At 51.0% G+C, this 21,834-nt stretch overlaps 1 protein-coding gene across 3 annotated transcripts in view; it reads right to left on the bottom strand.

The window, feature by feature from the left end:
• The window catches only part of Parvb (parvin beta), an 84,476-nt gene that overhangs the window by 22,128 nt on the left and 40,514 nt on the right, over positions 1 to 21,834 (bottom strand). For all 3 annotated transcript variants that reach the window (XM_052160749.1, XM_052160748.1, XM_052160750.1), the window contains exons 2-5: positions 21,092 to 21,181; positions 19,005 to 19,075; positions 10,407 to 10,509; positions 787 to 927 (exon numbers count right to left, since the gene is read on the bottom strand). In XM_052160749.1, the coding sequence (XP_052016709.1) occupies positions 787 to 927; positions 10,407 to 10,509; positions 19,005 to 19,075; positions 21,092 to 21,181 (405 nt within the window). The remainder of the gene's footprint in view (positions 1 to 786; positions 928 to 10,406; positions 10,510 to 19,004; positions 19,076 to 21,091; positions 21,182 to 21,834) is intronic.

The following is a 21,834-nucleotide window of genomic DNA, read 5'->3' as shown; positions in this document are numbered from 1 at the left end:
CGCGCCCCCCCCCCCTCCCTCTGTGATGACACAAACCCTGTCAAGCCAGTGGACAAGTGACATTCCTGGGCTATCATGGGCTCCTGGGCATCTGTCTCAGTGGGCCACCCCCAGATAGGTTCACTTTGTTCAACTGTACCGGGTGTTTGGTGGTTAGAATTCCTTGGACTAGAAACGTGGTAATCCCAACATTCAGAAGGTGGAGACAGGAGAATAGGAATTCAAGGCCAGCCTTGGCTACCTATTGAGTCTAAGGCTAGCCTGGGCTACATGAGACTCTTGAAAACAAAACAAGGCCTGGGAAGTCAACTCAGTTCTTAAAAATGGTTGCCACACAAGCATGAGGACTCCAGTTGGAGTTAAAACAAGCCAACTGTGGTACCCCATCGGAGTAATCCCATCACTGGAGAGTTGGCAGCGGTCCTGAGGTCACTGGCCAGCACCACCTCACTGGTGAGCTGCAGGTCTCGGTGACACACGCTGCCTTCAAACAAACAAGGTGTGTGTTCTTGAGGGGTGCTGTCTGAGGTTGACCTCTGTCCTCCATACACATGCACTCAAACCCACACAAAATAAACCAGTCCTGGAGCTGGCCCTCTGAAGGACAGGCGGGGTGGGGGGAGCACTGAGCACTGGTGTGTAATTGTGTTGTTAACTGGGAGCTCCCCACCTTAGATCCCTCAGACCTCTCTTTTGCCACCTGGCCTCTGGCAGGACAGGTTCTCAACCACAAGGCCACATGGGACCCAATGGCCACAGGGACGACCCCATGCAGAGGCCACTCACAGTCCACGTTCCAACGCAGTGGCCAGCCGTGAGGCCGAAGCAGGTCTTGCACGGCCTCCAGAACTGTCTGCAGCTTCTGCTTCTGCCCGATCTCGGACTGTGTCACCTCTGCCACATTCAGCTTGCAGTTCGCCAGCTTTTCTGTGGAGACAAGGACACTTGCCATTAGGCAGAGGGTGGGAGGGGGAAGGGCTGGAGCCACCTGTACCCTGGCTGGAGCAGAAGCACTAGGAGTCCAGCCTCTTAGTCCAAACCCCTGGGCCAGTGGTGCTGTGCTGGGCGGGGAAGTTCCGGACTAGGGTAGCCATTTCTACTGAGAGATCGTCCTGCCGCTAGTGAAGGGGGTTAGTTAAGGATGAGGCAGGCACCTGGGACAGCCTATGTGCAGGAAGTAGAAATGAATCCTTCAAGATATATCTGGGGAGCAAGTGTGTTGACAGTCAGGCCCCAGAAGCCACTGTGGAAGGAGAGCTGCTGACTCAAAAGTTGTCCTGTGGCCTGCTGTTAGCTAGGACCTTCTGGATGTGTCCAGAAAGCTGGACACAGGAAACCTTGACCTCATGACTGAGACCTGACAGTGACAGCACCAGGTGACATGCCAACATGGATGGAGACATCTCAAAGCCCCATCCACCCCTAGAAGACCCATGGCTGCTGAGAGAAGGAATACCAGTCTTCTCCATGGAGAAGGAGCCCCATAATTGAGTACGCAATACTGAGTGGTCGGCCCTAAATGCACAGACACGTGAACAGAAGGAAATGGACTCATTGGGTTACACACACACACACACACACACACACACAAACGTGCATGTGCATGCACGCAGGAAGGCAGGCAAGCAGACAGAGAAGTAAAAATAATGAAGAAATAGTCATGAACTTGAGAGGGACTGGGGAACATGGAAAGAATTAGAAAGGTAGAAATGGTGTTAAGATAGTATAAAATTCTCAAAAAAAAAATTAGGCATGTGGATTTCTGTGAGTTCAAGGTCAGCCTGAACAACATAGCAAACTCTGAGTCTGTCAGGGCTACATAGTGAAAGGTTGTTGGGCTGGAGAGATGGTTCAGCGGTTAAGACCACCAACTGCTCTTCCAGAGGTCCTGAGTTCAATTCCCAGCAACCACATGGTGGCTCACAACCATCTGTAATGGGATCTGGTGCCCTCTTCTGGTGTGTCTGAAGAGAGCAATGGTGGTGTGCTCATATGCATAAAATAAATAAAATCTTAAAAAAAAAGAAAGGTTGTCATCTGACCTTTTACATACACACACTCCCTCAAAACACCATCCAAAGGCACTAGTGCTGTCAATAATTTTAAAACAAAAGCAAAAGGTGTAGTTGTGGGTGCAGGAGAGGAAGTTACTGGGTTGGCTGCAGGGGGGAGATGCAGGGGGTGTGGGAAGGTGAGGTGCCCCAGTGGGGTCCCACGCTGAGGATTTTCATTAACACAGTAAGAAAATCTTCGTGCTGCTTCCCTGCACTCGCAGGCTCCGCTTCCCTGACTCTAACATTTTCACACCGTGAGAAGTTTGATGGGAGATTTGCCGAGTTGGCGACTATGTCATTTCTAAGAGCAAGCAGGAAGAACTCTAGTGAGAATTGCCACATTCACTCGGAATTCAATTACCTGGACGAGACCCAGCCGCCTTCAATTTCCTTTGGGAACGAGCAGGTGAGAGCAGGTAGCCGCAGATGCCGGCCGCCAGCGCGCTGCTCCACTCCGGGCCCCTGCTCAAAGCAGGGAGCCCTGCTCCCTCCTAGTCTTTAATTCCAAGATGTGATGTTTCCTGACAGGTCTCCTCTGCCAACTAGCAGAGGCCCAGACCCAGGGTGGCTGGAGGCAATTTCCCAGAGTGTGATTACAGCGTCCTTAGCCATGGATGCACGCCTACCATCAGCCCCGTGTCACTGAGATTGTGAACCCCGCTGAGGTCACACAAAGCTCTGTCCAACACATTTAAACCGGGTCCAGGACTTCAGTGTTCCTGACCCCCGAATTCTGGCTCCTGCAGTTAGCTGTGTCAGCTCTTCTGCAGTCTGCAGGATGAGATGGCACACGACCGTCTACTGCACACAGAACAGCCTCTCAATCGCATGTTCACTACACAAACAGCTCTGGGCTACCCTAGGTGCTGGAAAAGCATGAACCAGAGAGGCCCTAAGTCGGGGGACAGACAATGGATGTGACAGTCAAGAATCATAAACAGACACAGGACGGAGGTGGGCGTGACGGAGAAGACATTGGTGATGCCACGCTGCCTCTGGGAATGGGAGTGCCTGTGTCCTTGGCTTCTCATCTCCTGTCACCTGTGTCACAGAGACACCCACGGCTACATACATAAACAACATGAAAATACACACAAGCCAGGCCCACGGGTGTGCAGCAACCAAGGACAGAACAAAGCAAGCTGTGGGGGAAGAAGGGTCAAAGAGAACCCAGAAGGCCCTCTTGTCCCACGCCACCAGCCCTGTCACCTGGAAGGGCAAGGAGGAGGCAGAGGAGGGGAGGAGACTGCACCAGTCAGCGAGGGCTATGAGGAAGAACCAAGTGTTGACCTACAAGAGGCTCCTCCCACCTCTGTGCCCAGAGGTCTGAGACAAGGAATTGGCTGTTTTCTGCCAATGGCTTCTCTCTGTGTCCCCACTGTGTGCGGCTGTGTTCTAAGCTCCCACCCACACGCTTTTTTTATGAGACTGGGTCTCCCTTTGTAGCTGAGGCTGGCCTTGACCGCTCAGTCTTCCTGCCTGAGCATCTCACATGCTGGGATTGGGTATGCAACACCTCCCGTCTAGTCCCTTCTCCTAAGGACTCTAGTCACAGCAGCATGGCTATGACCTCATTTCAAATTAATTACTTCTTTAAAATCTGTCTCTAAATGCAGGCACAATCTAAGGTCTGAGGGTCTGGATGTTGCCTTAGCTAAGGTCACTGTGGTGGACCTGAAAGGATAGAAAATAATACAGCCTAACTCTAATGACCCCAAGAAATCAGGAGTTTAAAATGCTATCTCATTTGTTAGAAACTAGGTAAAAGGTCACATTCCAGAGCCCGCCCTTGGTTTAGACCTAGCAGAAAGGCCTTGAATAGGTGATCCTGGCCCCATAGGGTAACTGGAAATGGGCTAAGCTTATCTTCTGTAAACTTACGCCATTACCCCTAAGCAAGAGTTCACGCAGCTGTAGACATTATAGAAAACTAATTGGTTCACTGAGCGCGGGGCTCCGATAATTTAAACTGGTTGGCCTAAAAACTATGGAGTGGTACAAATCAATTGGCTCCCTGGTTCTCCATGCTAAGAAATGATTGGTTAGTGATTCAAGAGCTTTGTTGTAAACTTATAAAAGCTGTCGCGATTGGCTCCCATTTCACAGGCTCTCCATGCTAAGAAATGATTGGTTTGTGATTCACGGGCTCTGTTGTAAACTTATAAAAGCTGTCGCAATTCGGCACTCAGGGTCCATAGTCCTCTAACCCTGCGTGGTGCACGGCTAGGGAACCCAGAATTCTGGAATAAAGAAATCCTCATGCTATTGCATCGAGACCATTTCTCGAGAGTGATTTGGGTGTCGCCTTCCAGGGTGTGGGGTGCTGGGGTACCCTCAGTTTTTGGGGTCTTACAGACCACCACACCCAAAAGCAGCTTGAAAGGAAAAGGTTTATTTGTTACACATCCCAATCATAGTCCACCCTCAAAGGCAGTCAGGGCAGGAATTCAAACAGGGCAGGAACCTGGAGATATTACTCACTAATGAAAATGCCCTAAAGCAGTGGCTCAGCCTAGCTGATGCTGCTACCCTTGAGTTGTGGTGACTCCCAACCCCCAACTACAAAATTACTTTCATGGCTACCTCATAGCTGTGATTTTGTCATTGTTGTGAATCGCATTGTAAATATTTTTGGAGCTAGAAGTTTGCCGGAGGGGTCACCACCCACAGGTGAGAACCACTGCCCTGTGGCTTACCTCAGTCCAGTCTCAGAGAGGCACCTCCTCTTAGATGATTCCAGATAGAGTCAAGTTGACATTAAAAACTAGCCAGCACTGATGTCAATATGTCAATGTGGGATTAGGGGAGATGACCTAGCCCAAAAAGGCCGGTCTTGCATTCCATGGTCTTGCCCTAGGTGTCCCTGATGCCGCAACTCCACAAGGCAGGGAAGAGAGAGTTCTCTGCATATCAACCACACAGCGATCTAGTTGGGGTGGCAGATGTGCCATGGCCTCATCTTCCAACCCGGAAGAGACAGAGAAAGCACAGCATGCACCTGAGGGCGGTAGCGTCCTTCAGAAGGACTAAAGATGTCCCAGTGAGTACCAGCTGACCCAGGACACTCCACCCAGCCTTGAAGTGAAACCCAGCCTGCCATGGGGATTCCCCAGTTGTTCCCAGCATTCCTTCTCAAGAATAGGGGCTCCCCTCAGTGTCCCGGTGGCTCACCCTTGATGAGTGCCACACAGCCAAGTCCAAAGGCCTCATCCACTGGAAACACCTCCTCAGGCTTGGGACAAGACTCAGCAAGTAGTACCCTTGCTCTGTGAGGTGTGGGAACCTGACTTCTATCCCCAGAATACAAAAGACCAGATGTGTCTGTGCATGTGTGCATACATTTGTGTGTGTGTGTGTGTGTGTATACATCTGTATCCCAGAATTCCTTTAGAAGCAAGAATCAGGGTGCAGACAAGAGAAACCCCTAAGGCTTATGGGTCATCTAGCAGAAGTAAGCAAAGAAATCCTGCCTCATACACAGGGGAAGGAGAAATGACACCTGAGGTTGCCCTCTGACCTCCACACGCGCACCACAGCACACACAGACCCACATTCACATGTACACACCCACGCAAAAAAAAAATCAAAAAATTAAAGAATACTTCCTCCTCCTCCCACGTGACACTCCCGGGGTCCCTTCCCCACGCCGAGCTCACCTCACCGGACTTCTTTGCTGGCTCCTCATCCTGACCAGTCCTGGCTCTGCCACTGAAATCAGCCTGGGCCCTGCTGCTCTGCCCAGCGCCACTTTATTTGATCTAGCTCTGCTTTAGGGAAGCCCAAGAGGCCACCACTTACATCAAGGTCACTTCTGGAATCTTCTGGTCTCTATGGCGAGGCCTGGCATCTTATCAGAAAGAGTGTTGCCCACACAACCATGCAAAGATGTTCAGCCACCCTCTACATCCCTGAATACTCTTCCCATTGTCCTTTTCTCCGTCCAACCCACTTGACATAAGAGGCTTGCAAGCTGCTTTTTTGAGTGGAGATATTCAAATGAGAGGGGATAAAAAGCACTTCACAATACAAAGACAGCAGAGCCTGGGCAAGCCTCTAGCCTCAAGCCTCCAGGGCCTGGAGAAGCAACAGGGTGGGATTCCCAGCCACTTCAGCTGCAGGCCAGTGCTGTAGCTTCCCGGAAAGCAGAAGATGGAATCAAAAAGGGTGTGCCCAAGAGGTCACCAACACCTGCTCTCAAAAGAGGGACACATCAATGTGGTTGATAATCAACCCTGGCCAGTAGAGATGCAAAGTCAGAGCATATCCTGTGATGCTGAGAGAAGGGGCTAACTGTAGGGATTGTTCTAATGAAAAGGCATTGCTGTGGTGAGTTGGGGGTGTGTGTGTCAGAGATTGAGAGTGCTTACTGCTCAGTAATGAAGACCAAGTTCAGATTCCAGCACCCAAGTCAGGTGGCTCAAAAATATCTGAACTCAGCTCCAAGAGGAAAGTCTGGGTACGGCAATGTCTGCCGGTAATCTTGGCAGATAGGGGTGGCTGCGGAGGTGGAGACAGGAGGTTCCCTAGAGGTCACTGGCCAGTTAGTTAATCTTGCCAAACCGGTGAACTTCAGGTTCAGTGAGAGATTGTGTCTCAAGAAATAAGCTAGGGAGCAAGTGGACATCTGACACTGACCTCCACTCACATACACGTGCATACACACACACACACACACACACACACACACGCCCACTCATGCCTTGACATCACCATTCCAATCACCAGGTCCAAAAGTCAGAAAGAAGTTAAGTCGGTGCCACACTCAAAGTCCTGGAGAGGAGGCAGGTGGACCACCCAGGGTGGCCTCACCATCCACTGTGACCTTGTGACACACCATTCGGAGCTCAGCTGGGGGTCCGTCATCTCAGATGCTCAGTCTGAACATGTGGTAAGCAGCTGGCAGCAGACAGAACCAACGAGAGTACCACACACGGTTTCCAGCACACCCGTGCCTGTAGAGGAACACTGCAGAGCAAAGCCAAGCTCTGATGCTTTCATGATAAAACCTGGGCATCTACAAAACCATCCTCACAGTCTAGTCGTATGCTTTAAATCAAATTATTAACTGGGAAATGGTGGCACACCCTTTTGATCTCACCACTCGGAAAGCAGAGGCAGGCAGATCTCTGAGTTCGGGGCTAGCCTGGTGTATAGAGCAAGTACCAGGACAGCCAGAGCTACATAGAGAAAACCTGTCTCAACCTCCGTCTCCAAATTAATTCATCTATTAGGTGTGGGAGAGCCTGTGTTTTTCGGCATGCGTGCCTCAGTAGGCACATAAATGCCAAAGGACAGCTTTCAGAAGTCAGCTCTCTACTTCCACCACCTCGTGCATCAAAGGCCATCAGCTTAGGGCTAGCGCCCTTCAAGCATCTTACCAACTCTCCAGCTTCATTTTTGAGCCAGGGAGCCTTATTCAAAGTCTGGGATTCACTCCTGGCTGTTTGGTATTCAGCCCACTGAGGAGTTTGGAACTCCTCTCCAGGAAACGGTTCTCTCCAGGAACCACCACCTCTGGGTGGCTGCTCTCGGTGGGAGTACTCCTGTCCCAGCAATGGGCTCCGCACAGATAGACTCACCCCAAATCCTACCCATCATTCACTAGCTGCTCAGTCCACATCTCTGGCCTCCACGCTCCGATCCTGCGGCAGCTCTGCTCTCCCAATACCTGTCTGCATAGAGCCATTTCTGAAGCCTGGGGCTCGGCTAACAGCACTCTGAGCCTCACCCAACTCCAACCCCAAACCCTCCTTCCTACCCACTCTGTACCCAGAAGCCTAAGTGACCTTTGTAAAGACAAGTCATGGTATGGCTTTGCTCAAACCCCCAGTGGCTCTTGTGACAGACATGGAAGGAAAGCCTTTGTCTACCAGGTCTGACCCTGTCTATCTTCCCAGCCCAGCCAAATTCTAGATCCCATCTCCCTCCCTGCTCCACAAACCTGCCTCAGCTTCCGTGTCCTGCTCGTCTGGCCACAGACCCTCTGCCTCCAAGGTTGTATATGGAACTCTGCTGGGCCATGAGCTCCCCAGACGGGCTACCATGGCCACACAGCCATTCAGAGCCCCATAATCTAATCTCGCTACCCCCTCCTTTGCCAGCCATCACCCTGGTTAAGGATCTGACTTTCGCCATCACCGTCAATAACCTGACACTGCACACGCTAGGCAATATGAAGTCGTGGGCTCTGCCCCGGTCCTGGCAAAAAGGCATATTTGGTAATGCTAAGGAAAGCACCTAGAGCTGGAATGATGACTCAGTGGTTAAGAGCACTGGCTGCCTTTCAGGAGATCTGGGTTTAATTCCCTGCATCCACAGAGTAGCTCACAACCGACCATAACCTTCAGTTCAAGGGGGATCTGATGCCCTCTTGTGGCCTCCCTAGGCACTGCAGGCAAGCGGTACACAGACACCCTGGAAACATTCACCACTTAAAATCAAAATAAATAAACTTTTAAAAAAGAAAAGCAGAAGAGTGATCATATGACTTGTATTGGTCCATATTCTATAGAACAAGATGCCTAAGCCCTTCAAAGATGTCATGAGATAGAAAAGAGAAACGGGAAGGGGGGGGGGAGTAAAATGCCCTGGATGAAATGGCATCTGGAAAGGCTGGATCCCTGGGCCTGCCCTTGGGCTGCGATGAGAACCTGCTGGGGTAAGGAAAAGCAGAACCTAAATGAACAGGACGTGTGCCCAAGGCACCTGACAAACAGCTGAGAGAGAGAAGCTGGAAGCCTGAGAGCCAATACCTCGCCACCTCCCCCAGCCATGGAGGTGGCCAGAGATGACAGCATAGGCCACAAGACATGCTCACAGCAGGGCCAGCCACCGTCAGAGCCGGTCCTGTGGCTGCCGTCCATTGTGGGTTGTTGTTGTTTTGGGGTTTTTTTGTTGTTGTTGTTGTTGTTTGTTTTTTGTTTTTTTAGAGAGGCTTTTGATATGTACAAGGCTAATCTTAAACTAGCAATCCTCCTGCCTCAGCATCTCAGGTGCTAGGACATCAGGAATGAGTCACTGCACCAGGATGAAGCATCGTGTATGACCTTGCTGCTCCTCAGCCCTGACTCTGTTCTTCTCCGTTCCCCTGCTGCCTGACTCTGTTCTTCTCCGTTCCCCTGGCTGCTCTTCCCTCATTTCCCCTGAGGCTCAGACCCCAGTGCTTTGTAAGGCCACCCACTTTAGCCATATGACACCTGTATGGCCTTTAAATACCCTTGAGACCCACAGCATCTGTCACTGTCTGCTCAGACAGACTGCCTGCCCCAGAAGGGCAGGGTAGATCGACGTCTGCTTCGTGACTCACTGACCCAGAACCCAGTGTTCAGCAAAGCTTAGGAACATTTGATGGAGACGCTGCCCACCTGACCATCTTTTCTTCCACCCATCTCTCTGGAGAACACACTCAATCATCCTCAGCCAGGACTTAGGGACAGTAAGGCATCAGTCAAGACAATGACACGCTCTGAGTCAGGACAATGACATGTTCTCTCACATGGGTTTGTTGGAAACCAACCCTCTGCGCCCCCCACCCCACCCCATCCTAACAGTGTTTATAACTAGATGAAACACGGTGGCCTGTGTCGCAGGATTTTCCATGTCCAATTACGTTAGGGCAACAGGAGGCCTGTGATTGGGCAGGGAAAGGGGAGGGGGCTAAGAGTTGCAAAGACAGAGAAGGTCTCAGAGGAGAAAGGAGAAAGGCCAAGATGGAGGTAGACTTGAACCAGCTTGCCTTTAACCAGCCAGGGGTGGTTATGATATCATAAGGTTAGAATAATTGGGATAAAGCTTTTATCATTATCAATTGGTTCTGAAATTATTGTATTGGACTCTTGTAAATTGAGAATTTATTGATACATAAATCTAATTGGTTAATTTTAAGTTTTGATTTACTTGGTTACTGGAATGTGGGACCACCGATTGCAGAGCGGAAACTAGCAGCTCAAGGGACAAGAGAGTCAGATGCTGTGGGGTGGGGTGAGGTGTCGCTGGAGAGAGGAGAGAGTTGCTGGCGGCTGGAGCACGGGGAGTTGGCAGGTTCCGTTTTTTGTTTGTTTGTTTGTTTTGTTTTGTTTTTAATATATCCTGCAACAAGCCTGAGAGATGAGATAAGGGACCTGACCCCTCTCTGAACCATGGCCGTTTCTTTGGTCCATGATGGCATGAGCATCGAAAGGACCTGCTGCAGCCCCAGGGCTAGGTGTGCACTGGCCAGCAGAGAAACCATGGAGACCGACAGCAATGAAACCACAGATGGGGCCACCAGGAGGTATAAGCCAAGCTTTAGGTCTGTTCCCAAGAGCCCGGGGCAGGAAGGATCGTGCTACATGGTGGGGTCCTGGCACTCACCCAGAAGCTTCTGTAGCACCTGGCCATCGTACAGGTCCTCCTCCAGCTGCTTTACAATGATGCGCTCCTCCGCCAGCACATCGTTGATCCAGTCCAGAAGCACCTGGGGCCGGAGAGAGGCGTTGTCATAGAGTTGCTAAATAAAGCCAGGGTCAGAGCAGGTGCAGGTGGGCAGCGGCCCAAACACACACGGGCTACCTGACACCTGCCTGGTGACCACGGAAGACAAGAAGTATCTCTTGGTCCATGGCCAAGGTAGGAGTAGAGAGCTAGACCCATGCACGGAGCTAGGACTTCCTAACAGCTCCCAGCGGACCCCGCCAGGACCAGGCTGGGCACCTGCAGAGGGCATGGGTAGAGAGAGGATGACACTGACACCTTTCTCCTTCTCCCCACAGAAGAGCTCACAAGTCCACCTTCAAGCAGTGGGCGCTTGACGGTACTGCATTTTTGTGCACTGTGTAAAGTTTACCTTTAGGATATTCAAATGTTGATTTCTCTGCCCTCAGATCTTATTTCAGTCTGGACATGGCATTGGAATGCTTATACTAAGAATCTCCTGTCTCAAGTTTGTGTAAACAGTTCTTGGCATTTATCCTCTGCCTTGTCAATAAATGCCGATCACCCAATGGCTGGGCAGAATTAAGAAGAGGGTGGGATGTCCACCAAAGAGAGGAAGGAGCAAGGATGGAGGATTCGAAGCCGTGAGGACAGGCATTGGTAAGAGATCATGGAGACACACCTGAAGCCCCAGTAGCCAGATCAATAATAATACGCAAGTATCATGGGGTGGGGGTGACCAGATTAGCACACAAGTTTAGAATCCACCATTTAACTGCTAGGCTATTGAGGTGTAGTTTTAAACAAATACTGGTTTTTCTGTGTAATTATTGGGGGATAGAATAAGATAAAGAAATAGAGCCGCCAGATTCATTAACTGCTACATTTATAGTAAAGATATTCCATTTGCAAGTGCTAAATGAGTAAATGCTGGGAAGAGAGAGGAAAGGGGACCATGAGCCACTTGTCCCCTCCTGGCCTGCGCTTCAGCAGCTCTGAGTCCAGAGTGCCAGGCTCATCTGAGAAGTCACAGCACGGCTTCTGTTCACCACACCCTGTAGACTGTTTGACCAATGAAGAATCGACCTACTGAACCCCTCAGATCCCAGAGCTGTGTGGTGATCGCCCCGATCCACGTTAAAATGGTTCCTGTCCCGTAGAGAGTCCAGGCCTGTCCTCCACAGCTCTGCCCCTCTCCTTCTCCTGTAGTCAATGAGATTCCGCAGAATGCAACTCCTCCCTCACGCCTGGCTTCTCCATTAGCGCAATGTTTGAAACTCATCCCACAACAACTCCTGTCTCTCCCTAACTTCTGCCTGAATGTTTTACCACCACATGACACAAACATAGGTACATCTTATCTGTCTCCCCCACCACCAGACCATTGGGGTCTTGTCACTTTTTGTTCATCACACTGCTGGGAACACTCATGGTCAAGGTGTCCATTTCCATTTTTTCCAGACCCACCTCCAAAAGGCTTTTCTTAGCAGGTTTTTCCACTCTGCGCATTGGGAGACACACTATGGAAGCAAGCCACCTGTGCTGTCGAGTGTCTTTTGGACAGGGGACTTCCCAAGGACAGTACTCATTCACTGTCAACACCCAGAATAAAGCAAATGCTCACCCAGGCTGTAACCATGACTCTCAGACGATGCCTTTTCCTTGCCAGCAAAATGAATTAAGCTACCTCATCGGACCCCTTAGCCTCTGCGAGGGGGAGGTCTGTGACCATTCTCGGAAGGATCAAAGTGTACAAAACCCAAAAGCAATGTCTCATTACCTCCCCGAAGCAGCAGTGACCTGAAAAACTCATAACAAAGTCCTGACCCATCAAGTCCTGACTAGCTTCCGAGTGACCACAGAAGAGCAGCCCAGACAGATACTCACAGGGAGCCCAGAGCCTATGATTCACGCGTATCTAGGGTAAAGGGCCACCCTTGAAGTCCTCCTGTCCAAGCACAAGGGCCAAGGAGACAGAGTTGGAGCCCTTCCAGCTCTCTGGCTTATTGGGCACCAGACTGGCTTGTGCTCGCTGACCACTTGGCTGTCTCCTCTAGGCAATGAAAGCTAAGAGGTCGGGCCTGGGTGGAAGAAACAGGTCACAAAGGACCATATCCTGGCTACCCACTTGTCCCCTCATGCTCAAGGGTCTAAGGGTGGTTCTCATACTGGGGGCTGCAGACCACAGCAAGGATTTCCAAATTGCAAAATGGTAAGATCTCAACTTCACAAGGAATGAAAAAAAAAAAAAATGACGGCGTGATGAGGTTACCATGGTTACTGTGGTGGCTGGGCTTACATCAATTTACAGGGCCAAAGTCTCCTGGAATAGGAACCACAACAGAGACAAAGGCTCCACGAGATTGGCCTATAAGCAAGCCAGTGGTACATTTCTTTGATTGATGATTGGCGTGGGAGGGCCCCGCCCATTATGAATAATGCCACGCCTGGGCAGGTGGCCCTGGGTGCAACAGGAAAGCAGGCTGAGCAAGCCAGGGAGCAGCATCTGTCCACGGCATCTACATCAGCTCCTGCCTTTGAGTTCTTGCCCTGACTTTCCCAGACAGTGACTGTGAGCTGTAAGTCTTCCCTTTCCAAAGGTACTGTCAGTCATGGTGTCCTCCAAAGCAACAGAAACCCTCGAAGGACACAGAGAAGGGTGCGTCTTCTCTGCCTGTCGTCAAGAAGGGAAAGAAAGTGTGTGCTCCACCAGCTGTCCCCACCTCCAGCTGCGAACCCTGCTGAGTCTTCATTGCCTTCATTCATTCAGGTCTCCCCTGAGGATAAAATGTGAATGAGTGTCCACGCCAAGTGCCACCCTGGGCTGTGAGAATGAAGAGATGCAGTACAGTCCCTGCCTACAAGGGCAGTTACCTGTCATGGGTGTTAGGCTGAGAAAGGTGCAGGTGTGGAAGGTGCACACGGTGGACATCTATCGCCGTGTCTCTGGCCACTCCCCCTGCATGCTCACGAGGCTCTCGTCACTCTGCCCATCTCAATAATCACTAGAACATGCCAAGTACCTGGATGCCACAGGACCTTTGCACCTGCTGTTGGGCAGTTGGCTATGATATTTGCCTAGGTACTGACCAGGTCTGCTTAAATGCCAGCTCCCTGACTTCTCTGCAGGGAACGGCAGAAGGGGGTGAGGCTGAGGGGCACCCCCTTGCTACCTAACTACATTGCATATTCACTCTGCCCTCATCATGCCTTTCTCCCAGGTACACTGTGTGAGCTGGTGAGTGAGCTGTTTGTCCCCAGTGGCTACAACAGGAGCAGACTCGAGGTCTCAAACAAGCCAAAGAACCGCCTAGGGAAACTCACATCTAGAAAGGGCTTAGGCCTTTCTATAGGACTTTGCTTCCTTCTTCAAACACAGCCCTGCTAGGAAATCTCGAGAGAATGCTTCCTCTACGAGAATCGAAAACTTAGAGAAGAACAACAAAATGAACAGCCCCATAGCTAGATCTCTGACCTGCCCCAAGCCCAGAAGCAAGAACAAAAGGCCAAAGCTCAAATTAAAAAAACCAAAGTCTACACAACAGGTCAGGCTCTCAGGTATAGGAGGCAAAAATCCTCTCCAGTCTCACCCTCCTCCCACAAGAGGTGGCTCTGACTTGGGGACACCACCCATCACCCCATCACTCTGCTCCAGGCTGTCCTTCTTAATCTTCCGTTTTACAAAATAGCTTTTAAAGATAGCATCAGCCATTATTTTTAGGGACGCGCTCATCGGCGAGCTCCAAGACCTGCGGGCGAATAAGGAGGACATATATTAATTACATCCTTACACGGCACTCGATCACGGCCGGCTCTATGAGCTTGCTCTAACCGGAATAAAAAATTACTTTCCCCTTAGTTCCCTCTGAATTATAATCGGGTCTGCAGTCTGTCTTCCCTAGAGCCATGACAGTTACGGTTTAATCACCTCCAAACAGAGTCCCGGTTGTGTTGTCCCCAAAGGGATGGAGACGCACCTTACTGAAAAGAGTGGGAGTCGGAGGGCCCTGAGCATGGCAAAGCACCTCCACAGGACCCCGGCCCCAGGGGAGAGAAAACAGTCTCAGGACAAGGGTGAGCCTTGCCCAGTAACTGAAGAGTGAGATGTGAAATCTGCTTTTGGAAGGAGACACACCCCAGCGTGAAATATCTAGATGCTTCTGGCCAAGGTGCTTAATTTAAGGGCTGTGTAGGGTTTTCCTTTCCAACTTCAAAATGTGTCATCCCGACAGCAATTCTCTGACCTCAGGGGTCTGTAGTCAGAGTGCTGTGACACTCACTGCCTAAAGTCGAGCATCCCAGGTGACCAGCTCAGTCACTGGTCATCAAAAAAAATAAAAAAATAACCCCCCCTCCGGACCGCTTCCCTCCCAGAGATGAATAGTGCCAAGCCCTTGACCATGCCTGCGTGGGTCTCCTTAGGCTCATCCTGCGTCGGAAGCTAACTGGGGCCTCTCCAAATGCCCTCATCATCAGTGACCCAAGTGTGGCCAAGAGTGTGTGCTATGGAGAAGATCTCACACTCAGCCAACTCTGAGGGTTTCAAAGTTCTGGGCCAGGCCCTGGGGACAAGGTCCAAATGGCATCCCCCATCGGACACTGAGCACAGAGGCCTCTCCCAAGCAGTGCAGGACACTTTTAAACAGAACGGTTAATACCACAAAGTATCTCAGCCATAAGCCTCCAACACCCTGTCCCCCTATAGGGAATCTTGTTGATTCCAGTAAATGGCCTTAGGAAGAGACCCCAGTAGAGGACACCAGGGTCTTTGAGGCTCCTGGACCCACAGAATACAGGTCCATTTCTAAAGTGATGCCCAGATGGTCAATGCCCAGCTCCCCACAGACCTGGTCCCTCTCGGTGCCCATCACCCAGTCAATGGCCGGGGGTGGAGGCACTCCACTTTCCTCTGAGTCGGGATTAGACCTTCGCCCCTTAACAACCCAATAAGCATGACAGATGCTCAAAATAGTTTTTAATAGTCAACCTCATTCCAGTGCCTGCCCAGCCAGGGCCAGGGACTTCAGACAAAAGGTAGAGGACAGCTTGCAGCACTGCGAAGATGATAATCGTAAAGTAGTGGGTGACAGAGAAGGCCACCAAGATGCCAGAGGGAAGTCAGGGAGGGCAGACACCAGGAGAGGGAGAAACAAGGCCAGCCAGGCTTCCTCAGAACCTCAGCCCTGGTCCCAAAGACTGGGAGAGGCTGTGGAGGACAGACGGCCACAATGACCATATCCACCAGGACAAGATTGCCAGCCAGATCTTCCTCTGACCTGCTCAGACCAACATTCCAGACAGATTTAAGTTTTAAAATATCTTGCAGGGTGGTGGTGGCGCACGCCTGTAATCCCAGCACTCTGGGAGGCAGAGGCAGGCGGATTTCTGAGTTTGAGGCCAGCCTGGTGTCCAGAGTGAGTTCCAGGACATCCAGGGCTACACAGAGAAACCCTGTCTCAAAAAATACCAAAAAACCACACACACACACACACACACACACACACGCAAAAAAAAAAAAATCTCATTAGGGGTGGGGTCAGGCACATGGTTCAGCAACGGAGCCGAGTCCCAGGTGTTACCCCCAGCTATAGGAAATGTTAAAAGACAAAACACAAAGCCTGCTCCTGAACAGCACCTCCACAGTGTACACCCATGGGGATCCCCACAGAGACCCTCTGGAAGCTGGGCCACTGGTCTGCAGCATGGACAATGTCTTGAAACACTGACACACACATGATAACCCTAAGCACTAAGGTTCTAGAACCATCTGCATAGAGGAGCAATTACCCAGCCCCTACCCTTTCTCCCCTTCTCCCACAATCCATTTCCTAGATCCTGATTCCCAAGTATGCCTCCCTCCCCCAGATAACTGTGACCAAAAGGACAACAGTTTCCTACAGGGCCTGGTGTCCTTTTGGTGAATTATCAACCCTAAGGTAGCATGGGATCCCCTGAAATTGCCCGTGGCTTTAGGAAACTAACCTTATACCTAGAGGTATAACCCTATACCCAACACTTGTCTCTCTCAGAGGCCTCCCTGACTGAGGAGTCTGACACTTTGCACAACCCCCAACACAACCACAAAACCAGCTGATGAGTCCCCCAGATTGCTCTCCTGACCACGGTATTTACATTCATTCAGATTTGAAAGTGCTAGGTCAAGACCGGCCTGCTCTGAGAGGAGGTCTCAGGCTGGTTTGAGAAGTTTGATCTCCCGTATGCGTAGCTGCCACCAACAGGATGGTTGGAAGGACAGGGCATCTCAGGAACTCAGCCACTGCCAAGGGTGTGGAGACGCTCCACCTGGCCCGGGTGGGTGGTCAGCTACAGTGGAGGAGCTTCCTGTGGCTGCTCCAGGGACTTCCACAGCTCTGGTGGCTTACAACCATCCCATGGACTCTCACGTGCTGGAGGCAGGAAGCCCAGAACCCCTGTTACACAGCTGAGGTCAAACGTCAGGAGAGGAGAGCTGTCCCCTTTGGAGGCTCTGAGAGGACCCTGCTTCCCAACCTCCTCCAGCTTCTAGAGGCTCCCACAGACCTTGGCACACAGCTTCCTCCTTCATCCAACCTAGCAGCTGGAGCCTCGCTTCCCCTTTCTTGGCATCTCCACTTGCAGAGAGCCTAGGCCCCTCTGCGCAGGTGCCACGGTTATTCTGCCTTTTCTTGCTTGTTTGTCTGTTTTGGTTTTGGTTTGGTTTTGTTGTTATTGTTGTTGTTGTTGTTGTTTGAGACAAGATTTTTCCATGTAGAGAAATCTGTCCTAGAGCTTGCTCTAAAAACCAGGCTGGCCTCAAACTCAGAGATCCACCTGCCTCTGTCTCCAGACCACTGGGATTAAAGACATGTGCCACCACTGCCCAATACAATGGTAATACACTCTCAATTGCCAACCAGACACAATAGAGAATCAGCTGAGAGGAATGCTTATATTGGGGTGGCCTATGGGCATGTCTGTGAGGGTCTGTCCTAATTAGCTGATGTGAGAAGACTGAGCCCACTGTGGGCGGCACTGACCCCTAGACCTATGGGGTCCCAAATAGGATAAGAATGGAGAAGGCAGCTGAGCACATCAGGCAAACAAGGAAGCATACCTACATTCTCTCTGCTCTCACTGTGGGTGGGACTAGCTACGTCAAGCTCCTGCCACCTTGGCATGCCCACAGTGTTGGACTGTAACCCAGAACTGCAAACTAAATAAATTCCTTCTCTCCTACATAGTGAGACCCTGTCCAAAAAAGAAAAATTAAAAAGAAAATGAGTCACTGTCTTTGGATGGCTATGACAGACATTTCCAGTTCATGTTTCTACAAAGGGCCTAGCTCTCAAGCAACCCTGATTCCCCTGAATCAGCCCTTATGAAATTCAGTCACAAGGAGTGGCAGCAGGCTCTCTGCTGCAGTAAAGGTGGGACAGCCAGAAGAGAGCCATCTATTTCAGGACACTGTCTGTCACACGCAACATTTCAGAACACCTAGGTGACCCAAGCCAATTCTGGGTCTCTAAGTCAGGACACCATCTGCCTGCCTCTGTCTCTGGTGGGTGGCCTTCAGGAGCCCTACTGTGGCTTAGATCTGAGCAATCAAAGCCTCAGGCTGCCCCTGGACAGGATCAGCCACGTGCTAGAGAAGAGGAGACAGATGTCCTTGACTATCACTAAGCCACACACTCACCTGCTGGTTACGGTGACCTTTGAGAACAAAGCTACCTGGCTGATATTCACACTACCACACATGGTCCCCAAGTGTTTTCGTTTCATTCTGACACTGTGTGAAAACTTTCTGACCAAAGGCAGTTTAGGGGAGGAAAGACTTTACTGACTTACACTACTATCTCAGTCGATCCAAGGGAAAGCAGGGCAGAAACACATGAAGGAGCTTGAAGCAGAAACCTTGGAAGAACACTACTTGCTGGATTACGCACAGGCTTGTGCATAGCTAACATTCTAATATAATCCAGGACTGTCTGCCGAGGGAATGGTGCCACCCACAGTGGACTGTGTCTACCTATATCAATTAACAATGAAGACCGCCTCCCATTGATATGTAATAGGTCAAGTCTTATCTTGGAAATCCCTCAACTGAGACTCCCTTTTCAGGTAGCTCCAGGGCTGGGTCAAGTTGACAGTTACAGCTAACTAGGACACCAAGGCCTCTTCAGATGAGGCTCTAGTAGGGGGAGACAACAACCTGCTCCCCCAAACATCTTAAATCCACACCCCATGAAGCTATAGATAACCACACATGTAGGTAGGCTATATTGGCTCCAAACAGTCCCAACACAGCTCTAGTGAGGACCATGCGACAGCCCATAAAGGTCTTGGACAGCACGCCCTAGCACATGGACACACCTAGAAGACTCATGTTGCATCCATTCTTCAGCCCACTCTACCCCTCACCACCCCTTTCTAATGTGGCCTCAATGGCCCTCTCAAGAGCCTGGAGGCTCAGGTCCTTCTTGTGTCCACAGGAATCTTGCTCCCCCAGAAGAAGGCCTGGAACCATCAGGGATGTTCCAACTACATCAGACTATAACTCACCTTGACCAACTCCTTGAACTTGGGGTCTTCTCTAGAGGTGGGATCGATCATGGTACGCTCCTCATTCTCCTCTACCAAAGACAGAAAGGACCAGAGTGAATGGCGGTTGGGAGAAGGTTGACAGAGATGCCAGGGGTGGGGGACTCTCTGCTCACTCACATGAGTCAGGAAGCTGGTGGAAAGGCAGAGGCCATCGTGTTCTCTGTGAGAACAGCTCACACGGCTTTGTCAGCCAGACACCAAGATCAGAGATAGATCATATGGGGCAGCAGGAGATGAAGCCAAACTATTCCTCAGTCTTGGGCTCAAATTGCTTTAGCAGCAAGTCTAAGCCACGATGGCATGGGTAGAGAAAAGACAGAGGGTGGCACCCACAGTGGCTTCAAAAGTGCCCTGCCAGAACCAGAGGGCTGAAGAGAGCTATGAGCAGCAATACCTCCTGGGCCACTGTTCATTAGTCCACAGGAGGCTGTGTGGGACCTCGGAACACACAAGGAAACAGATGGGCAGGCAGTGTCATATACAAAACAGTATCTGCACGGAAGTACTAGAAATAGCCAAAACACACAGAGAGATGACCTTTTACCCATCTCCCCCGTGCGTCTCCCCTCCATGTCTGGCTCTAACGGACAAGAGTGCAATGGAGTTCACAGGGAGAGCAGGACAGGAAGATGGGGAGGGAATGAAGGCACAGGAACCAGAACAGAAAAGACCTGTGTCCCACAGAAGCCAGGATGCCGTGGGCCCGCTGACCATGGTGGGGAGCTGGGAAGTCCGGCTTCCCAGGCGAAGAATAGCCCGGAAGCACCTGCTGCAACAAGCAGCCGCAGAAGCTGTGACAGAGGCACGCCCTTCTGCGGGGAGAGACATCATGGACCACAGGTTGGGCCACACCTGCTTCTGCCATGAGACGCTAATGACCTTGTCATGGAAAATCTGGGTAGACAGGGATCTCCCTCTGCACCAGGGTTTGGAAATAAGCAGTGTCCCAAACCTGCCTTCCACACTGACTTGCTGCCAAAACACAAAGCCAGGGAAGAGTGAGAACCTTGGTTGACATCCTGTCATCAACCTGCAAGGGGCCAAGGGTCTTCCCCAATCACAGTTCCCACATGGCCAGTCACAGGCCCAGCATGGATGGCTCTTTGTGGCAGCCAAGGAGATATATAGGGTGTGCCTAGGTTTTTAATTTCTTCATACTTTGAGACCTTAGGGCCCTGTCCTGACCCTGTACTCAACTTGGCACAAACTGGAGTTATCACAGAGAAAGGAACCTCCCTTGAGGAAATGTCTCCATGAGATACAGCTGTAAGACATTTTCTCAATTAGCGAAGGGAGGGGGGACAGCCCATTGTGAGTGGTGCCATCCCTGGTGGTCCTGGGTTCTATAAGAAAGCAAGCTGAACAAGCCAGGGGAAGCAAGCCAGTAAGTAACATCCCTCCATGGCTTCTGTATCCACTCCTGTCTCCAAGTTTCTACCCTGCATGAGTTCCTGTCCTGTGATGTGTTCCTATCCTGACTTCCTTTGGTAACAAACAACAATGTGGACGTGTAAGCTGAATAAACCCTTTCCTCCCCAACTTGCTTCTTGGTCATGATGTTTGTGCAGGAATAGAAACCCTGACTAAGACAGGCCCACTCGTCTCAGGGAGACTGTCCTCCAGGGGTGGCTGTCCCCTAGCCTCCTCCTCCTCTAGGGGATCATTAGGGTCCACACTCTGAGCCAACGCTCATCTTTCCTCACCTCCTAGGCCAGCCGTCAGCTATCTCAAGCCAGAACCTTGTCCCTGGAACTCCTGGAGTAACACTATCCAGTCCTCAGTAGCCAAGCCAATTCTTCCTCCGTCTCCTCCACTGCTCGCTCAGCCCTGCACAGCCACTCCCAGGATCAGGGACCATAAGCAGCCGTGCTCCCAATGCTAGTCATCTACACCCGGTATCAATAAAACCTATGCTGGAAGAGTCGGGCAGAAGCCAGCTTCTCCCTAGAGATCTCGGAATAGGACTCCGGTTCTCAAACACCATCCACCCACGTAGAGTCCCACAGCAGGGAGGGACCCCGAAGGAAGCCAAGTGGCCATGGTACCTAGCTGGGTGTCTTCAGGGTGAATATCCACCAAAGCCGGGGCCATTGGAGAGTTGATGGCGCTCTTGCCTTCTTCCTGTAAGTCAGTCACTGTTGAGCAAAGAGAGACCAGGTCAGGATGCAGGGGGCCCAAGAGGAAAGTCCCATGCGTCTAACATGCCACTGACACAGACACCCCTTCTGCTGGGCAGCCTGGAACGGCGAAAGTCCTCCCAGCCCAGAATGTCCGCCATTTTACCTGACATCTAGGAGCTCTTGATGCCTCCCAAGCATGGCCACCTGTCCACACTGTTCTTTGTAACATGTAACTGAGACTTGGAAGCTTCTGGAAGCTTCTGGTTGTTTCTAATGGTTTCCAGACCTGCCTGAAGCTGCTTTGGTAGACAAAGCTTAGACCCCGAGAAGACCAGAGAAGATGGATAGAAATTTCTTCTCTCTCTAGGCAGAGCTGTATCTGGGGTCCTAGAGCCGAGGTATAAACAGGCCCACTTGCATACAAGGGTGACCAGAATTTAAAGTGTGCCACGTGCTTTGGGACGGAAGTCTGATGAAGGTGCAACAAACTCTTGTGTTCTATACTTTCCTTACATCTATTTTTAAACAGACTAGAGTCTCAGACCAGAAGCCACCTCAGCTGGACACATCCCTTCTCTCTGCTGGGCACAACCCTTTCAGCTCTCTGCCCTGGGAACAGTTAACCTCCTAGAGGGCATCCACCCACAGGCAGCCTGGATGTCCCCTCC

This window comes from Apodemus sylvaticus, chromosome 17, assembly GCF_947179515.1.
Source record: "Apodemus sylvaticus chromosome 17, mApoSyl1.1, whole genome shotgun sequence".
Taxonomy (NCBI): domain Eukaryota; kingdom Metazoa; phylum Chordata; class Mammalia; order Rodentia; family Muridae; genus Apodemus; species Apodemus sylvaticus.
Note: the sequence above shows the minus strand (reverse complement) of the source record. Positions and strands in the feature narration are given on the sequence as shown.